Here is a 15,848-nt window from a genome sequence, read left to right as displayed (position 1 = left end):
AGTGTGCTAGGGTGGATATAAACAATGTTAATACATGATTGCTGCCTCTCAAGAAGCTTTTCTTCTAGTAAAAAAAAAATATGCACCAAAATATATTTAATTATTTAGTGATATGACATTACTTTTATTTTACCACTTAAAATGATCTCATTTTTTAAACACACACACATACACATAGAAAATGGATTGGAAAGATATGCGCCAAGGTGTTGACAGAGCTTACTTGTATCTCTGAGTAATGGTATTTTGGGTGTTTTTTCTTAATATCTAAATGTGCAAAAATTTCATTCTGAAGTTACAGGAAATTCCTCATTCTCCTCTACTTGTTAACAGAATGGTGACCCTTCTTTCCTCTTGCATGCAGCTTTTGCGGGAATTGAAGCACCCTAATGTGATCGCATTGCAGAAGGTGTTCCTTTCTCACAGCGACAGGAAGGTGTGGCTGCTGTTTGACTATGCAGAACATGATTTGTGGGTAAGTCTAAATTTACTTTATTTTTAGAACTGTTTTATATAGGAATGGAGAAATAAATGTATGCACTACATGTTGCTAAGTCACATAAAGGAAAACTTGCTCTGTTGATCATAGATCAAAATAATATAATGTAAATGAAGATACAAAAGAATTTGAGCAATACACATTTTATCATCTTATTTTACTGAGAAGATAGTATTTGTAATGATCAGAAATTTCACTTTGCAAAATGTTAATGAGTGGGAAATTGTAATTTATGCAAGTAATTAATGGCAGTTTACTAATATGTGTAGTGAAAAATTGCTTTCTTTTGTGGTATACACAGTAGTGAAGATCAATCTCTTGAAGCATTTTCTCAGAGAGAAGTATATATATGGTTTTACAAATAATAGGGCTGTTTTATCAGTATATAACAGAAGGCCAAATTATAATTACATACTTTTAAAATTAAGAATCAGAGCATTTAAACATTTTAAATGCTTTTAAAGCATTTATCTGAGCATTTTATCTGAGGAGTTGCTTAAGGTAAAAAAATTAAATTTGGCAGTAAGTTCAGATTTTGGATAATAAAACTTTGATCCAATATAGTGTGGTTTGTTATGCATATAAACTACAAATCTGTTTAGGAATAACTGAAGAGACTTACGTGTCTTGAAGGAACTTTCAGAGTTCATGCTATAACAGCAGACATTGACAAGAACCTCCAGTCTTTTCATGGAGGTACCCATTTTGGCATGTTTTGAACAAGGGCGGGTAGAGATGGAGGCAGAGATGGTGGTATGGGAGGCAGGTAGAATTTCTTCCTTTTCATTACAATACTTTTATAATCCACAATATGACATATGGACATAAAAATTTGATTATAGTGATCCAGTTTTATATATTTCACAAATAAATTGCCCATTTTAATCTCCCTCCTCTTTTCTAGTTATTTCCTATTTAATATTAACTACTAGGAATATCTGCTAAGTTTATTCTGTGCCAAAAGAAGGAGAAACTTTACAACAATTCAAATATACACATAGTGATGATACCCAAATGCAATAAGTACTAATTAATTTTTTATAGAATAGTAAAGATTTAGTTTTTTTTCTTTTTTAAAAATGTTTTATTTTGTCATTGGAGGAAAAAACTAGTACTATTTTTAGGTAGGCTTTTAAATACCACCCCTTTTTACCTTTTGGTCCTATTTAATGAAAATGGTTTCAGTAAATCTAGTCATTATACCTACATTAAAACTGTCACATTCACCCCTAATATCGATTCCATTTTGGTTGGCCTTGTTACTAAAATTATTATTCTTTGTGTTATTGGCCTTTAAGAAGTAATTTTAAAATAGAGAGCATTTGCTGCAGTCTTGATTATATGTTATTGACATAGACAAATAACTGTATTACTGTATTTTTTTAACTTTTAGCATATTATTAAGTTTCATCGTGCATCAAAAGCAAATAAAAAGCCCATGCAGTTGCCAAGATCTATGGTTAAATCATTACTTTATCAGATTCTTGATGGTATCCATTACCTCCATGCAAATTGGGTGCTTCACAGAGATCTGGTAAGTATGTTTCTTTTAAATTCATCAATATGTTTCCTCCCCTCTTTGAAAAGAGATCTTTTTTTCTTGGTACAATTATGATCAATATTAATTACAGAAAAATTTTGAAAATACACATAAGCAAAAAAGAAGAAAATATAAATCACCCATAAACCCATGATAAAAAACTTACTATTATTGTGTTAACGTTTGGTGTATGTTCTCCCACTATGGTTATGCATAGCTGTAAAATGTCCGTGCAGTTTTCAGTAGGTGATTGGTAATCTCAATGTGATAGTCGGCTGTGAAGAAAGTACCTTTTGATCCATTTTGGTTTCTGTATTTTTCCTCATCAGTAAAAATAATAATATTAAAAATTGAGTTCTAATTGTTTTCCTTATGAGCTAAACTAGAATAATGACATTTCATCCTGTAACTTGAATGTTGTTACCAGTAATAACAATAAATAAATGAATTTAACAGGTGGAATATACTTATTATGCAAATTAGCCATGATTCAAATGTTTGATTTTACTTTTTATTCAGTATTCATAAATGTTTATTAATATTGAATTATGTGCTATTCATCTTTGCATTGTTGTCATTTAAATTTATGTTGTTCTTAAGGAGATCATGGGTACTGAATAATTTTAATACCCATGAGTTTATAATTGGAGGTTGTATTTTGCTCCCCACAAAAGTGGCTTCATGATTATTTATTTCCAAGGCTTTTGGAAATTCTAGGGATATGGTAGATATAAATCTAGGTCAACTCAGTTTTATTGAGGATAAGTACTTATTATAGAAAGGAATGAATACACAAGGAGGAAGGACCTAGTTACCGTATTTTGTTGTGTATAATGTGCACCTGTGTATAATGCGCACCCACATTTTGGGCCCAAAGTTTCAGGAAAAAAATCTTTCATTTTAATTTTTTAATTCAATTTTTTATTTATTTATATTTAGAAACAAAACTGATTATCATATTCCAGGGTGTTATTTTGCATACAGATATTGTTACTGCTTTCTAAAGTTACGCTGTTAATGCATAAGCAAAAATAAAAGAATTAAAAACATTTATATAGATACGGAATTAGTACTACCCATGTATAATGCGCACCCTTATTTTCTCTCAAAAATTTGGGCAAAAAAGTACGCATTATACACAAAATACAGTAGTACCCCTTGCTACCTTGTCAGTCAGGCCTGTTCAAATTGTAAGGTTCTCAAAGACTTCCATATATCCACTTTACTATTAACTGTGAGTTAGCATGTTTTTAAGTGATTCTTGGGTATATGAGGTTGTTCTAGATCAAAATCTCCTACATAAATGGTTTTAGATTTTAATTTGCTATAATGAAACCTATGTGAGTTATATTTTTGAGGTCACGGTCACGTTTGAGTCATCAATCAGAATCCTTTATGGAAGATTAATTTCAACTCATCTCTTTTTTTCACAAAATTGTATACCAGCACACCTTGGAGATATTGTGGATTTGGTTCCAGACCACTGCATTGCAGTGAATGTTGGAATAAAGTGATTCGCTTTTTTTTCTTTTTTTTTTTTTTGGTTTCCCAGTGCATATAAAAATTACGTTTACACTGTATTGTAGTCTGTTAAGTGTGTAATAGCATTATGTCTAAAAAATGTACATACCTTAATTTCAAAATGTTTCATTGCTGAAAAGGCTATCCATCATCTTAAGCGACTTCAGTGAGTCCTAACCATTTTGCTCGTGGAGCGTCTGGCCCCAGTGTTGGTGGCTGCTGACTGATCAGAGTGGTGGTTGCTGAAGGCTGGGATGGCTCTGGCAATTTATTCAAATAAGACAAGAATGAACTTTGCCACGCTGACTGACTCCTTTCACAAGTGATTTCTCTGTAGTATGTGATGCTGTTTGATAGCATTTTACCCGCAGTAGATCTTCTTTCAAAATTGGAGTCAGTCCTGTCAGATCCTGAAGCTGCTTTATCAATCTTTCATTTTCTCAGCAAGGAATATAACTAGTACAGAATGTAACTATTTAAAACCCTTTGCTGTCATTTCAACAGTTGTAATGGCTTCTTCATCAGGAGTAGATTCCATCTCAAGAAACCACTTTCTTCACTCATCCCTAAGAAGCAACTGCTTCTAATTTTTAAATTAAAGTTTTATCAATTTAGCCATTTAGTTATATTTTTAGGCTCCACTTCTAATTCTAGTTCCCTTGCTATTTCCACCATATCTGCAGTTACTTCCACCACAACTTGGCTGTTTGGTGTAAGAAGCCTAGCTTCCGGCCTATCTTGGCTTTCAACATGCCTTCCTCACTAAGCTTAATAATTTCTAGCTTTTGATTTGAAGAGAGAGATGTGCAACTCTTTCTTTCACTTGAACACTTAGAGCCATTGAAAGGTTATTGATTGGCCTAATTTTAATACTGTGTCTCAGAAAATAGGGAGGCCCAAGGAGAGAGAGAGAGAGAGAGAGAGAGAGAAATGGGGAAATGATCTGTAGGTAGAATAGTAAGAACACAACAATTATCAATTAAGTTTGCCATCTTATATGGGTGTGGTTTGTGGTGTCTCCCCCCTCACACTTACAATAGTAACTTCTAATATAATAATAATAATGAAAAGGCTTGAAATAATGCGAGATTACCAAAATGTGGCAGAGAGACATGAACTCAGAAAATGCTCTTGGAAAAAAGTGGTGCTTACAGACTTGTTTGATGCAGGGTTGCCACAGACCTTCACTGTGTAAATAATGCAATGTCTGTAAAACACAATAAAGTGAAGCGCAATAAAATGAGATATGTCTACATTTTGTTCTAAATAGCATAGATTAACTCATTTTATTTGTGATGTTATCACCTGACTGTCCACTGGCAGTAAAACTCATTATGACCAGGACTCAGTTTTCTCCTCTCCAAACTTGCTGCTGTTTCAGTGTCCTCTGTGTTGGTTTTGGCACCCCTGCCTCATAGCCTAGAAACTTCTTTTACCGCTTGCAGACCCTCACACTCAACATCTAGAATTTGCCTCATCTTGTCAATTTCACCTCAAATATCTCTTCTGGTCATCTAATCTCATCTCTAGTGCCTCATTCCTAGGTGGCCTTTATTCCTTCTTTCTTAGAGTTTGGTCTTAGCCTCTTGTCTCTTTGTCAACAATTTCTTTCTCTTCCAGTCCACTTTAGACCTTCTGACCTCAGCTTCTGCTCAAGAATTTTGACATAATTTCTCATTGCTTACAGACTAAAGCTCTAGTTCTTTATTTGGCTTTCAAGGTCTTATCAGATGTAGCTCAAACTATCTTTAAATATTTTCTTTAAATATATATATCCATATAATCTTTCACTTACACTGTTCTGTTGAGCTATTGATTGTTCCTGTATCCTCCTGAGATTTCCTGTCTCAGTGGTCTTTATTTCTTCTGTCTTAAAACTCCTTACCCGTCTTTACTTTTTCTTTCAGGACCCACACAAACTTTGAAACTTATCCTCACATCCATTCCTACTTGGAAAATAATCTCTCCTTCTTTCTTATTGGTTGCTGTTATACTTCATCTTCTCTTCCAGTACTTACCTATTAGTATAACAATAATTTATACAAATGTTTAGATGTTCTTCACTTTTTGAGAGAGTGGGGTCTGTGATTCATTTGGTGTATTACTATTCTGGTAACTATTGGTTAGTGAGTAAATATTTCCTTAGTGAATGAATATCAGTAGGAATATTGATTATTATGGCATATATTTGGATCAAGTAACATGCATTTCAACACACTGTCTGCAAGAAACATTTATTATTTCATTATTTGTGCAAAGCATGAAGGGGAGCAGTACAAATATGACTGCACAAAGACCTCCTTCTCAGGAGTTCAGTCTGAGAGAAGTATGACATGTAGACAAGCAGTTATACTGTAAGATAGAGGAGAGGGAACGTGGTTGTGGCTAAGTGAGAAGTGCAGACTAAATGCTGTTCAAGGTTAGAAGTTCCTTAGAAGAAGTCCTAAGTACGAGGTGGGAGAAGGTAAGGGAGAGCTTCATAGAGGTGCCCTTTGACCTGGACTTTGAAGGATGAGTAGAATTTAAACAGAGGTTTGAGAGGGGTATTGGATATAAAATTTCTGAGGTGCCAAAGCACTTGAATTTACTGTAATTTGCTGTGTATAATGTGCACCCGTGTTTTGTGTACATTGTACATGGGATTATTATACCCATGGTATGTAATCATCATACCCACGTATAATGTGTACCCTTATTTTTCTCTCAAGAATTTGGGGGGGAAAGTGTGCATTATACACAGCAAAATACGACATCTCAAAAAGGTTGTGTAGTTCTGTCTGGCTCAAAAATGGATAAGCTGGATTAGGCTAGTATGAGGTAAGACTAGACAGACATGGGTTGCAGCCTGATTGAAGAAGGCCCTAAATTTCTGGTGAGGGAGTATTTTTTGTGTGTAAGTACTAAACATTTGTGAGCAAGAGAGTGAATTTTCCCTGGATGAAATTTTTTTCACCACTGATTGTTATTACCTTATCCATAGGATGAACATGATGTTGAAAATAATGTTCTGAACATGGTTCTGACCTTGCACTGTTTATATTTTATCCATACATTCACCGAATGCCTCTACTCCTTAAGTAACTCTAATAAGATTTGAAACTTTGAACCAGTAGGAATCCAGCCTGTGACACCTTATCAATTCTTTTCATTGATCGGGAGTCTTGATACCCAGACCATATTGTCATGGTTTTGCTGAATTATTTGCAGGGGTGGCAGATTTAAATTGTATGTTTACTTTGTAGATATGTGCTATAGTAGATAAGGAAACAAAATATGTACAGCACAGATATGGTCTTAAAAGGAGCATGACAGAGACATTTGAAAAATTATTTTTTGTGAGCTTAAGAGCAGATTTACAGTTTTTGTCAATGAGTAATTTTTTAAAAAATACTTCATTTCCTATTACTGTAAGAAATCTGGCTTTACATTATTTGTTAGTAACAACTGTATCAGAGTATGTTACCATCTCTTTTTTTTTTTGATGTGAGAAATGTGGAAAATCTATACAGTTACATTTATTAGAAGAAATGTAAATTTTTAGTGTAATAGTATAATCCCCCAAATTTAAAAAAGTAAGTAAGAACAACCATTTCGGACTTTACACACTTTATAGAATCAGAAGCATTACATCATCAGAGAGGTTGGTGTTTTTCATTGTGATTGATTTCATAGCTGGAACAGTATTTTAATTATGTCATTTGGATCCTAGAATAAAGTCACCAAAAAGATTACTTATATTGAGAAATTGCTTTAAAAGGAAAGGAGAAAAGAAGCTAAATATATTCATCTTGGCTGAGAGAGAGGGAAATAGAGACGTAAGTCTATAAACATTTGGAGCTTGTAAACACCAAGGGGGGAAAGATGTATTTTAATTTTATAGCAGGATGTAGCTAAGGTTAAGAACATGATACATATTGTGACTCATTTTTATGGGACTACTATTCTGGTAGGTTGGAAGAATGCCAAAATATAGTTTATCTCTTTTTCAAAATTACGGGATTCTTGAGAGCAAGGATCATGTCTCACTGACTTCTGTATTCCTAGTGTTGGCATATTGTTTCTTCTCATAAGTTACTTGAATTTCAGCAAAACATCTGGAAATTGCACATTTTTGTTTAGCAAAGGTAGAGAAATGCTGGCTAGATGATAATATTATTAAGTGGATTTATGGCTCCTCAGTCACTGAATATTGCTACTGAATCAGTGACGTAAACTGAACTGTAAGTTAAACTATCTCTTTTTCACTTTTGTATTTTAGCACCTAGCACATGATAAATACTAGGTCTTATTGAATGGAGAATTTGAATGAATGCTCCAGGGCCCTGACCCCAGCTCTGTCTTTTAAAAATATTTGTGGATGCCCTATGCCAACAATAGTGGGTGAATTTGTAGTCTTTTGAAGTTAATAGGTACAGATAACTATATAGTCTGCAAATGTGGTAGGTACATGGAAATTTTGTGCGATCTGGTTGAGGAAGAAAATAATTTTGTTTATTAGTAATCTTTTGGATTTTGTTATTAACATCTACCAAACATTTCTGGATTTTCAAAACTCCTGTCACAGACCTAAAGACTTATTTATTTTATTAGAATCTATAATAATAATAAAACTTGCCAATACCTAGAATCAGATATAATTCAGTTGATTAAAGAAAATGATGCAATAGATATTTTACCTACAGAGAAGTGCATAGTTCAGTTCTGGATATTTTGTCATAGTGACTGACAGAAAACTGTACAGTTTGGGTTTGTTGATATATTTTCTTCCTTATGACATCTGCTTGTTGAGGCAGAGTTTTTACTGGATTTCCAACAGCATTCTAGGCTGTTTGTGCCATGTTGGCTATGTATATTTTAAGTCAGTGTATATATCTAAGTTATTTATTGCTATGTAACAAATTGCCCCAAAATGCAGTGGCTTTAAAAAACATTTATCATCTTACAGGTTTTGTGGGTCAGGAATCTAGGTGCAGCTTCTCTGGGTCCTCTGTTTCAGAGTCGCTTTAAAAGGTTGCTGTCATCTCAACTCTTGACTGGGAAGAACCGGTTTCCTAGTTCACTCCCATGTTTGTTGGTAAGATTCATTTCCTCATGAGCTGGTGGGTGGAGGCCTGCCTTGTTTCCTTGCCATTGAGCATCTCACAACATGGCAATTTTCTTCACCAAAGTGAGCAAACAAGACGGCAAGAGAGTGAGTGTGTGTTAGCAAGATGGAGGTCACAGTATTCTGTAAGCTTATTATGCAAGTGACATCCTGTTTTCTGTCCAATAGAAGTCACTAGGTGCAGTCTAAACTCAAGGGCAGTAGTTACACAAGAGTGTACCAGGGTTGGGGTGATTGGGAGCCATGTCCAAAGCTGCCTACCACAGAATCTAAGAGGCTTTAAATGATAATTTGGATCCTTTTTAGTTAGTAGAAATATAATAAAATGTAGTAGGCCCTCTCCTTTCTCATATAATTTTCCCATGTATAAAAGTTGCTTGGGTGGTTAGAATTTGGGGTTAGTTCTGGTTCTAGAGAGCTAAAATACTATAATGCACTAATTGTCCCTTCCTTTTTGTAAATATTCTTCAGTGATTTATTTCCAGAATTCAGTATACATTCCTTACTTTATCCCTTCCCACATATCTTCTCTCCACTCCTTCCCCTCCCTGCTATTGAACCACAGGTAATTTAAGTAGATTTACTTAAATGTACGGGGTGTGTTCAATTCAGATCCAGGATTTTTCACTTTGAACATACTTGGAGATTCCATCTTTGTCACACAGCCTGAGGCTTATGCTCATCACTAATACTTCTACTTTTTAGTCACTTGTGTAAAACAAAGGCAAAAATGCAAAGCAAAAAAATTTAAAGATGGCAAAAACACTGTTTTCCATGGTTGCTGAATTGTTACAGCTAGCTGACTGCCATAGAATCTAAGAGGCTTTAAAAGCAGCGAAAGAACACCACAAGGAAGCATGAAATATTATAGTCCCTTAGCTAAAGAGAGCATTTGTAGACTCTAGGAACATCACTGTATGAAAGTCAGAGAGGGCCCTCTGTTTCTACTCAGTTGGGAAACAAGTACTGTACTGTTCATTGTGATAGTTTGATTAAAAATAAGTACTTGGTAGCTGCAGAGTTGTTTAGAGTCTCTGTACACAGCATAGCTGCTCTTCATCCCTAGTCTGACAAGGAGATAGAAGTTTTTAATTTTGTTTGTACTAAGAAGGCTTGATAAGGCAAATGTGTTATACCTCAAAGAAATCATTAAAATCTTACTATAGCCATCATGCCAGCATTTTGAGTGCATTTTATTTATTTACTCATTCATTCACTCATTCATGTGCTCATGTACCACCTCCTTGGTGTGGTGGGCAAGATCGGCTAGTGGTGCGCCCTCTGCAGACTGGAGAGGCCTCAGTGTGCCACCTCAGCAGATGTCGTGCGCCCGTTGGCCTTCACCTTCATTGTACCATGGCAGCCTTCGTGGGAGCTGCTGACTTAGGTACATGTTAGTTAGACTCCTTGGTCCGTGTGTCAAGGTGGGTTGGGTGGGTGGCCAACATTGCTACTGACCCTGTTTGTAAGCATTTTAATAATGTTTCAGAGTTTAGCCTTGTGTGGTTCTTATGACATGAGAGCTTTGAGATCCTAGACTTACAGTTATTTCTAAGATAGCTAATCTTGATCTTTAAGCCTCAGGTTACTCATTTGTCAAATGAGGATAATTAGTGATAGGTATTTTATATGGTTGTTGACTTCCTACTCTTAGCTCCAAAGTTCCTGAATTCCTCCTAATTTCCCTTCTGTAGAAGCTTTGTACATTCTTTCTGGATCCCATCAACAATCTAAAGATGCCCATTCTTGAAACGTTTTTCTTCCACAGAATTTTAGTAGCCTGGTACTATTCCTATTTTCTTCTGCTTTACAAAGTAGAACCCAAATATAAATAGGTGAAACATGTTCCTCTATTTAAAAAAAAAGAGAGAGCCGAATTTCATCCTGTTTATATTTAAATATTGCTAGTATTTTTGCCAAGCCTTCATATTTAAAAATATGAAGTTTAAAAAATACTTGCTTGCATGAGATTCAAATTAGTGATTCATTTCATTTAGTTTTCATTGTAACAATTCCATGTTAATCAAATGATTTTCTATTCAGTGTTTTTCATTGAACTTATTAACATTCTCCTTACGGAATTATGGCAGCATGCAGTATATAATTTAACATGACTTAATTATCCTAATTTCATTCAGAATGAAGAGCTAACAATGAAAAAATTAAGTATGGCTTGGTTATCTTCTAACCTGCAATTTTAGGTGATTTGGGACAATTACAGATCTTGTCATGCTGAAGATTGTCACCCTAGGTTCCTGCTGAAGACCTCTGATTCCTAACTAGTTCCTTAGAGCCGGGTCCTTGATAGTCTGTGGCTTAGCTGTTAGTGACTGCAGCATGAAGGCCTTTGTGGTGATGTCATCCATGTGCACTGAGTCCTGTCCTGCTGCCTCGACACAAGGCCTTGTGAAGCTCAGATGAAACGACGTTTCTTACAATGCTCTGGATACTGTGATATACACCTTACAAATGTAACAAAGTATCATTCAAGTATGTTTTAGATACGGGCTGTGACTTTTTTTGGCACAACAGTTTTTACATTATTCATACCTATAGCCAGGTAACTAGAGCTTTCAGCAGAGTCCTGCACATCTGTCTAAGTTAGAGTGTCATACTCCTCCGGCTGTTCTGGAGGCAGGTGATACACACTAAGTATCACTCTTCCAAGAGGGTCAACTTCAAAGGAGATGGGTTAGACTCATAGTGGCCTGTGAGGCCTCCTAAGGTTCAGCTTAGGGACAGGGATCTTTTGATGATCTGTGATTTTAGCATAATGTGTTAGTAGCTTGTACTTACAAACACATTAAAAAAATTTTTTAATTGTTGTTCAAGTACAGTTGTCTCCATTTTCCTCCCACTGCTCTCCTCCACCCCACCGACCCCCACCTCCCACCCTCAATCCTAACCCCCTTTGATTTGTCCATGGGTCCTTTATACATGTTCCTTGATGACCCTTTCCCTTCTTTCCCCTGTTAACCTCTTCTCCCTCCCCTCTGATTACTGCCAGTTTGTTCTTTCTTTCAATGTCTCTGGTTATATTTTGCTTGCTTGTTTGTTTTGTTGATTAGGTTCCACTTATAGATGAGATCATATGGTATTTGTCTTTCACCGCCTGGCTTATTTCACTTAGGATAATGCTCTCCAGTTCCACCCATGCTGTCGTGAAGGGTAGGAGTGAGTTCTTTCTTTCTGCTGCATAGTATTCCATTGACAAACACATGTATTTAGAAAGCTATTTGCCAAACTGACTTCAATGTCACTAAGATATTAAAAAGCAAAATTCAACTGAGTAAATTTAAAGATTAAATTGGCCTTATTCAATGATTCATGAATTGAGAGGCATCCCATCTAACAAATAAAGAGGAGCTCAAAAGGAAAGGTTTTTAAAAGGAGGGGGGGGTGGAGAATGACTGTATTTTGCTGTGTATAATGCATACTTCCCCCCCCTAATTTTTGAGGGAAAAATAAGGGTGTGCATTATACATGGGTAGTACTAATCCCATATTTATATAAATGTTTTTAAGTCTTTTATTTATGCTTATGTGTTAGAAGTGTAACTCTAGAAAGCAATAATGATGTCCACATGCAAAATAATACCCTGGAATATGATCATTAGTTTCGTTGAACTTTCGACAAACTTGCAATGAAAGCAGTTTCAGCCAAGGATTCAATAAAATGAAACAAAGAGCGAGGTATTGTTATCCACAGAGTAAGATAGATGATGCTGATTACTATCCACTTGATAAGATAGGGGATGCCAACTATATTACCATAGGGTGAACAGCATGACATTTTTCTTCATGTACTTTAGGTGGGAGAAATTATTGGAAAATCCCTTGGAAACTGTCAAAATGGTTTTCATACACTGCAAGCTTTAAGCTAAAAGTTATTTAATATGCTAAAAAGCACGGCAACAGAGCTGCCGAGAGACACTCTGGACCTCCTCCCATGGAGAGTGCCATCAAACTGTGGAGGCAACAGGAAGAAACGCTTCTTCAGATGCCAAGACAGAATAAGGCGATGCGAGGGAAGCCTCCAAAGTGGCCAGAGGTGGAGCAAGAGGTGAGGACCTGGATTCTCGAGTGGTGTCAAACTGGGTTCTCTGTTTGGACCAAGATGATACAAGAGAATGTGAAAGGATTGCATGAGAAAAAAACATTGATGATTTCTCAGGGACACCTAAATGATGCTTTAACTTTATGAAGAAAGAAGGTTTGAGCATGAGGACACAAGCGAAACTTGCCCCAAAACTTCCAGCAGCCTATGAGATCAAGTTTTGGAATTTCATTCATATGTTATCAGTCTTCAAAAGACAACTTTGAGCTGTCCCAAACTGCTGGTATGTATGAGGTCCCTCTCACATTTGATGTGCCATCCAACAGAACTGTGGACATCCAAGGAGCAAAGACTGTGGCTGTTGAAACTGGTTGTCATGAGAAATCACATTTCACCGTTGTTCTGCCAGGGGTGTCCAACCTTTTGGCATCTCTGCGCCACAATGGAAGAAGAGTTGTCTTGGGCCACACATTATACACATTGCAACACGTAATCACAAAAAAATCTCATAATATTTTAAGTAAATTTATGATTTGTGTTGGACCACATTCATAGCATCCTGGGCTGTGGGTTGGACACTCCTGTTCTAGCCTGTTGTGCAGATGGGACAAAGCTGCCACCTATGATCATTTTTAAAAGAAATTCACTTCCGAAAGAAAAGATTCCAAGTGGAGTTATTGTCCACATGCAAGGAAAAGGATGGATGAATGAAGAAGGCATGAAAATCTGGTTTAACAAAGTCTGGTCACAAAGGCCTGTAGGATTACTTAAAAAAAAACAGCTTTGCTTATTTTGGATCACTTCAAAACCCATTTTACACAAAGTGCAAAAGCAATTGCAGCAGACTTGAAAACCCAACATGCTCTGATACCTGGTGGGCTAACCAGCCATCTGCAACCTCTTAATGTGCCAGTAAACAAGTCCTTTTAAGACCCTAATGAAAAAAGAGTGGATGTTGTGGATGCAGTCAGCTGGTAATGATTTAACACCTACAGGTAGAGTCAAGCAAGCATCCATTGCCCAGGTTTATGATTGGATCCTAAAACTGTGGAGCTGTCAAGAAGGAAGTGGTTGGGAAATTGTTTAAAAAAATGCAATATCAGTAATGCTGTGGATGGAACTGAGGACAGTGAAATTTACTGGGATGATGAAACTTCAGAAGACACTGGTAACACAGAAATTGAAGAAGATGATACTTCTGATACTGACAGTGACAAAGAGTTCTTGGCCTTCTATGATGTATAAATATCGTAAATTTGTTACTGGTACATAAAATTTCTTGTACCGTAATATGTTCGAAAATAAATGCTAAAATTCCTTTATAATATAAAAAAGCAAGTATCTAAATAAATGAAACATTAAATAAAAAATTAAAATGAAAGATCTTTTCCCCCTGAAAGTTTGGCCCATAAATGTTTGGCGCATTATATACAGTGAAATACGGTACTGGCAAAGAATGTATTTCAGGCAACATCCTCCTACCTCCTAAGGGGGTGCGGGGCAGGAGCTTGGGAACAGGAACAGAAGGGGACTGTCAGGCAGAGTACCTCACTAGTGCTGACCTGGTAATTCCACATTGACTAGTTAAAGGTTACATTTCTGGGGGAGGCTGAAATTGCAGATAGGTTAAGTGTTAAATCGTGGTTTGCTGTGGGGCCTCGCACAAGTGACTTCATTTTGGACCTTTTGTTTCTTTTTTTAACAGAGGGTATAGTTAAGATATATTCCACAGTGATAGCAGTGGCAAGCCCTGGTTAGGAACCGAGGGCTGCAGAAGAGCCCCAGTACTTTGAGGCCTATGTTTAGAACTTAAGAATCAATTCAGGCATACCATTTTATTAAATTAATTTTATAGAGGTAGAATTTATATACAATAAAATTCGCCCATTTTAATTATAAATTGATGAATTTGGACAAAGGTATATACCTGGATAATCACCACCAGAGGCATTTTATTTGACTAGCACTATAGGATGATTTAAGATCCCTTATCGATGGTGTCTTCTTCAAGAGGGACTCTCGCGTGTAATATCTGATGATTCAGCCCTGGCTGGTGTGGCTCAGTGGACTGAGCGCCGGCCTCCAAACCACAGGGTTGCTGGTTCAATTCCCAGTCAGGGCACATGCCTGGGTTGCCAGCCACTAAGCCAGGTCCCCAGTGGCAGGCCACATGAGAGGCAACCACACATTGATGTTTCTCTCCCTGTCTTTTTCCCTCCCTTCCTCTCTCTCTAAAAAATAAATAAAGTCTTAAAAAAAAAATCTGATGACTCATGTCACTGAGAGAGTATAGATGATGGGTATTTTGTGTGATGGTATTCTCAGCTAAGCATACATTTGAGGAGAAGTCTCCTATAGAGGTGAAGGCCATAAATCAGTTCAGTATTGTGCAGTTTCCAAGTATACTTTTCTTCTCATACCCCTGGCCTGGAGTGTCTCTCCGAGAGACTTGGGTTCTCATTCTGGGCCTGCCACTGTTCGGGACAGTAAGCCTGGCTGAGGTTATGTAGGTCTTTCACCTCTGTTTCTTCATGAGAAAAGTGACAGGGCTCATTTTGATAATTTCTGCCTTTGACATTCCTAATTTCTCATGGTAATGAGACTGAAATTACTTTATTTGAATTGAATGTCACAAATGTAAATAGAAAACCGCTTTCTACCGGTGTTGCTCTGTGGATGGATTGTGCTCCTTAATGAACAGGATAGAATCTGAATGTCTTGTAGCATTCATTATTCCTGGCATTGCCGTCATCGGGGAAATATATATCTTGATTATACTCACTAAGTGACCTTGAAGTTAGTTGGGTAAATAGTCTTCTAGATACATGTGTTTGTCCTGCATTAAGCTTTTCATAATGGCTGCTTTTTATTGCCTCTTGTTAGAGAAAAGAAAACCTTATCTCTGCTGTTCAGGCCTGTAACCACTCCTAAAAAGCAAAGACAAAGAAGTGTATTGTTGTTAACTCTTGTGCCTGCTGGGCCGCCAGGCATTGTTTACTATGAATACCAAGGTTTGATAACATAGTGGCTTATTATGGATGTCTCTAGACCATTTTAAGGCAAAATGAAATTAACCACAGTTTTTAATATTATAGACAGCTTCCGATTTACAGATAGCTTGCGCCTCC

General features: G+C 36.4%; 1 protein-coding gene across 2 annotated transcripts in view; it reads left to right on the top strand.

Moving 5' to 3' along the window:
- The window catches only part of CDK19 (cyclin dependent kinase 19), a 146,349-nt gene that overhangs the window by 93,397 nt on the left and 37,104 nt on the right, over window positions 1-15,848 (top strand). For both annotated transcript variants that reach the window (XM_024551808.3, XM_045188678.3), the window contains 2 exons: window positions 365-475; window positions 1,893-2,033. In XM_024551808.3, coding sequence (XP_024407576.1) covers window positions 365-475; window positions 1,893-2,033 — 252 coding nt within the window. The remainder of the gene's footprint in view (window positions 1-364; window positions 476-1,892; window positions 2,034-15,848) is intronic.

Source organism: Desmodus rotundus, chromosome 11 (assembly GCF_022682495.2).
Source record: "Desmodus rotundus isolate HL8 chromosome 11, HLdesRot8A.1, whole genome shotgun sequence".
Lineage (NCBI taxonomy): Eukaryota > Metazoa > Chordata > Mammalia > Chiroptera > Phyllostomidae > Desmodus > Desmodus rotundus.
Note: the sequence above shows the minus strand (reverse complement) of the source record. Positions and strands in the feature narration are given on the sequence as shown.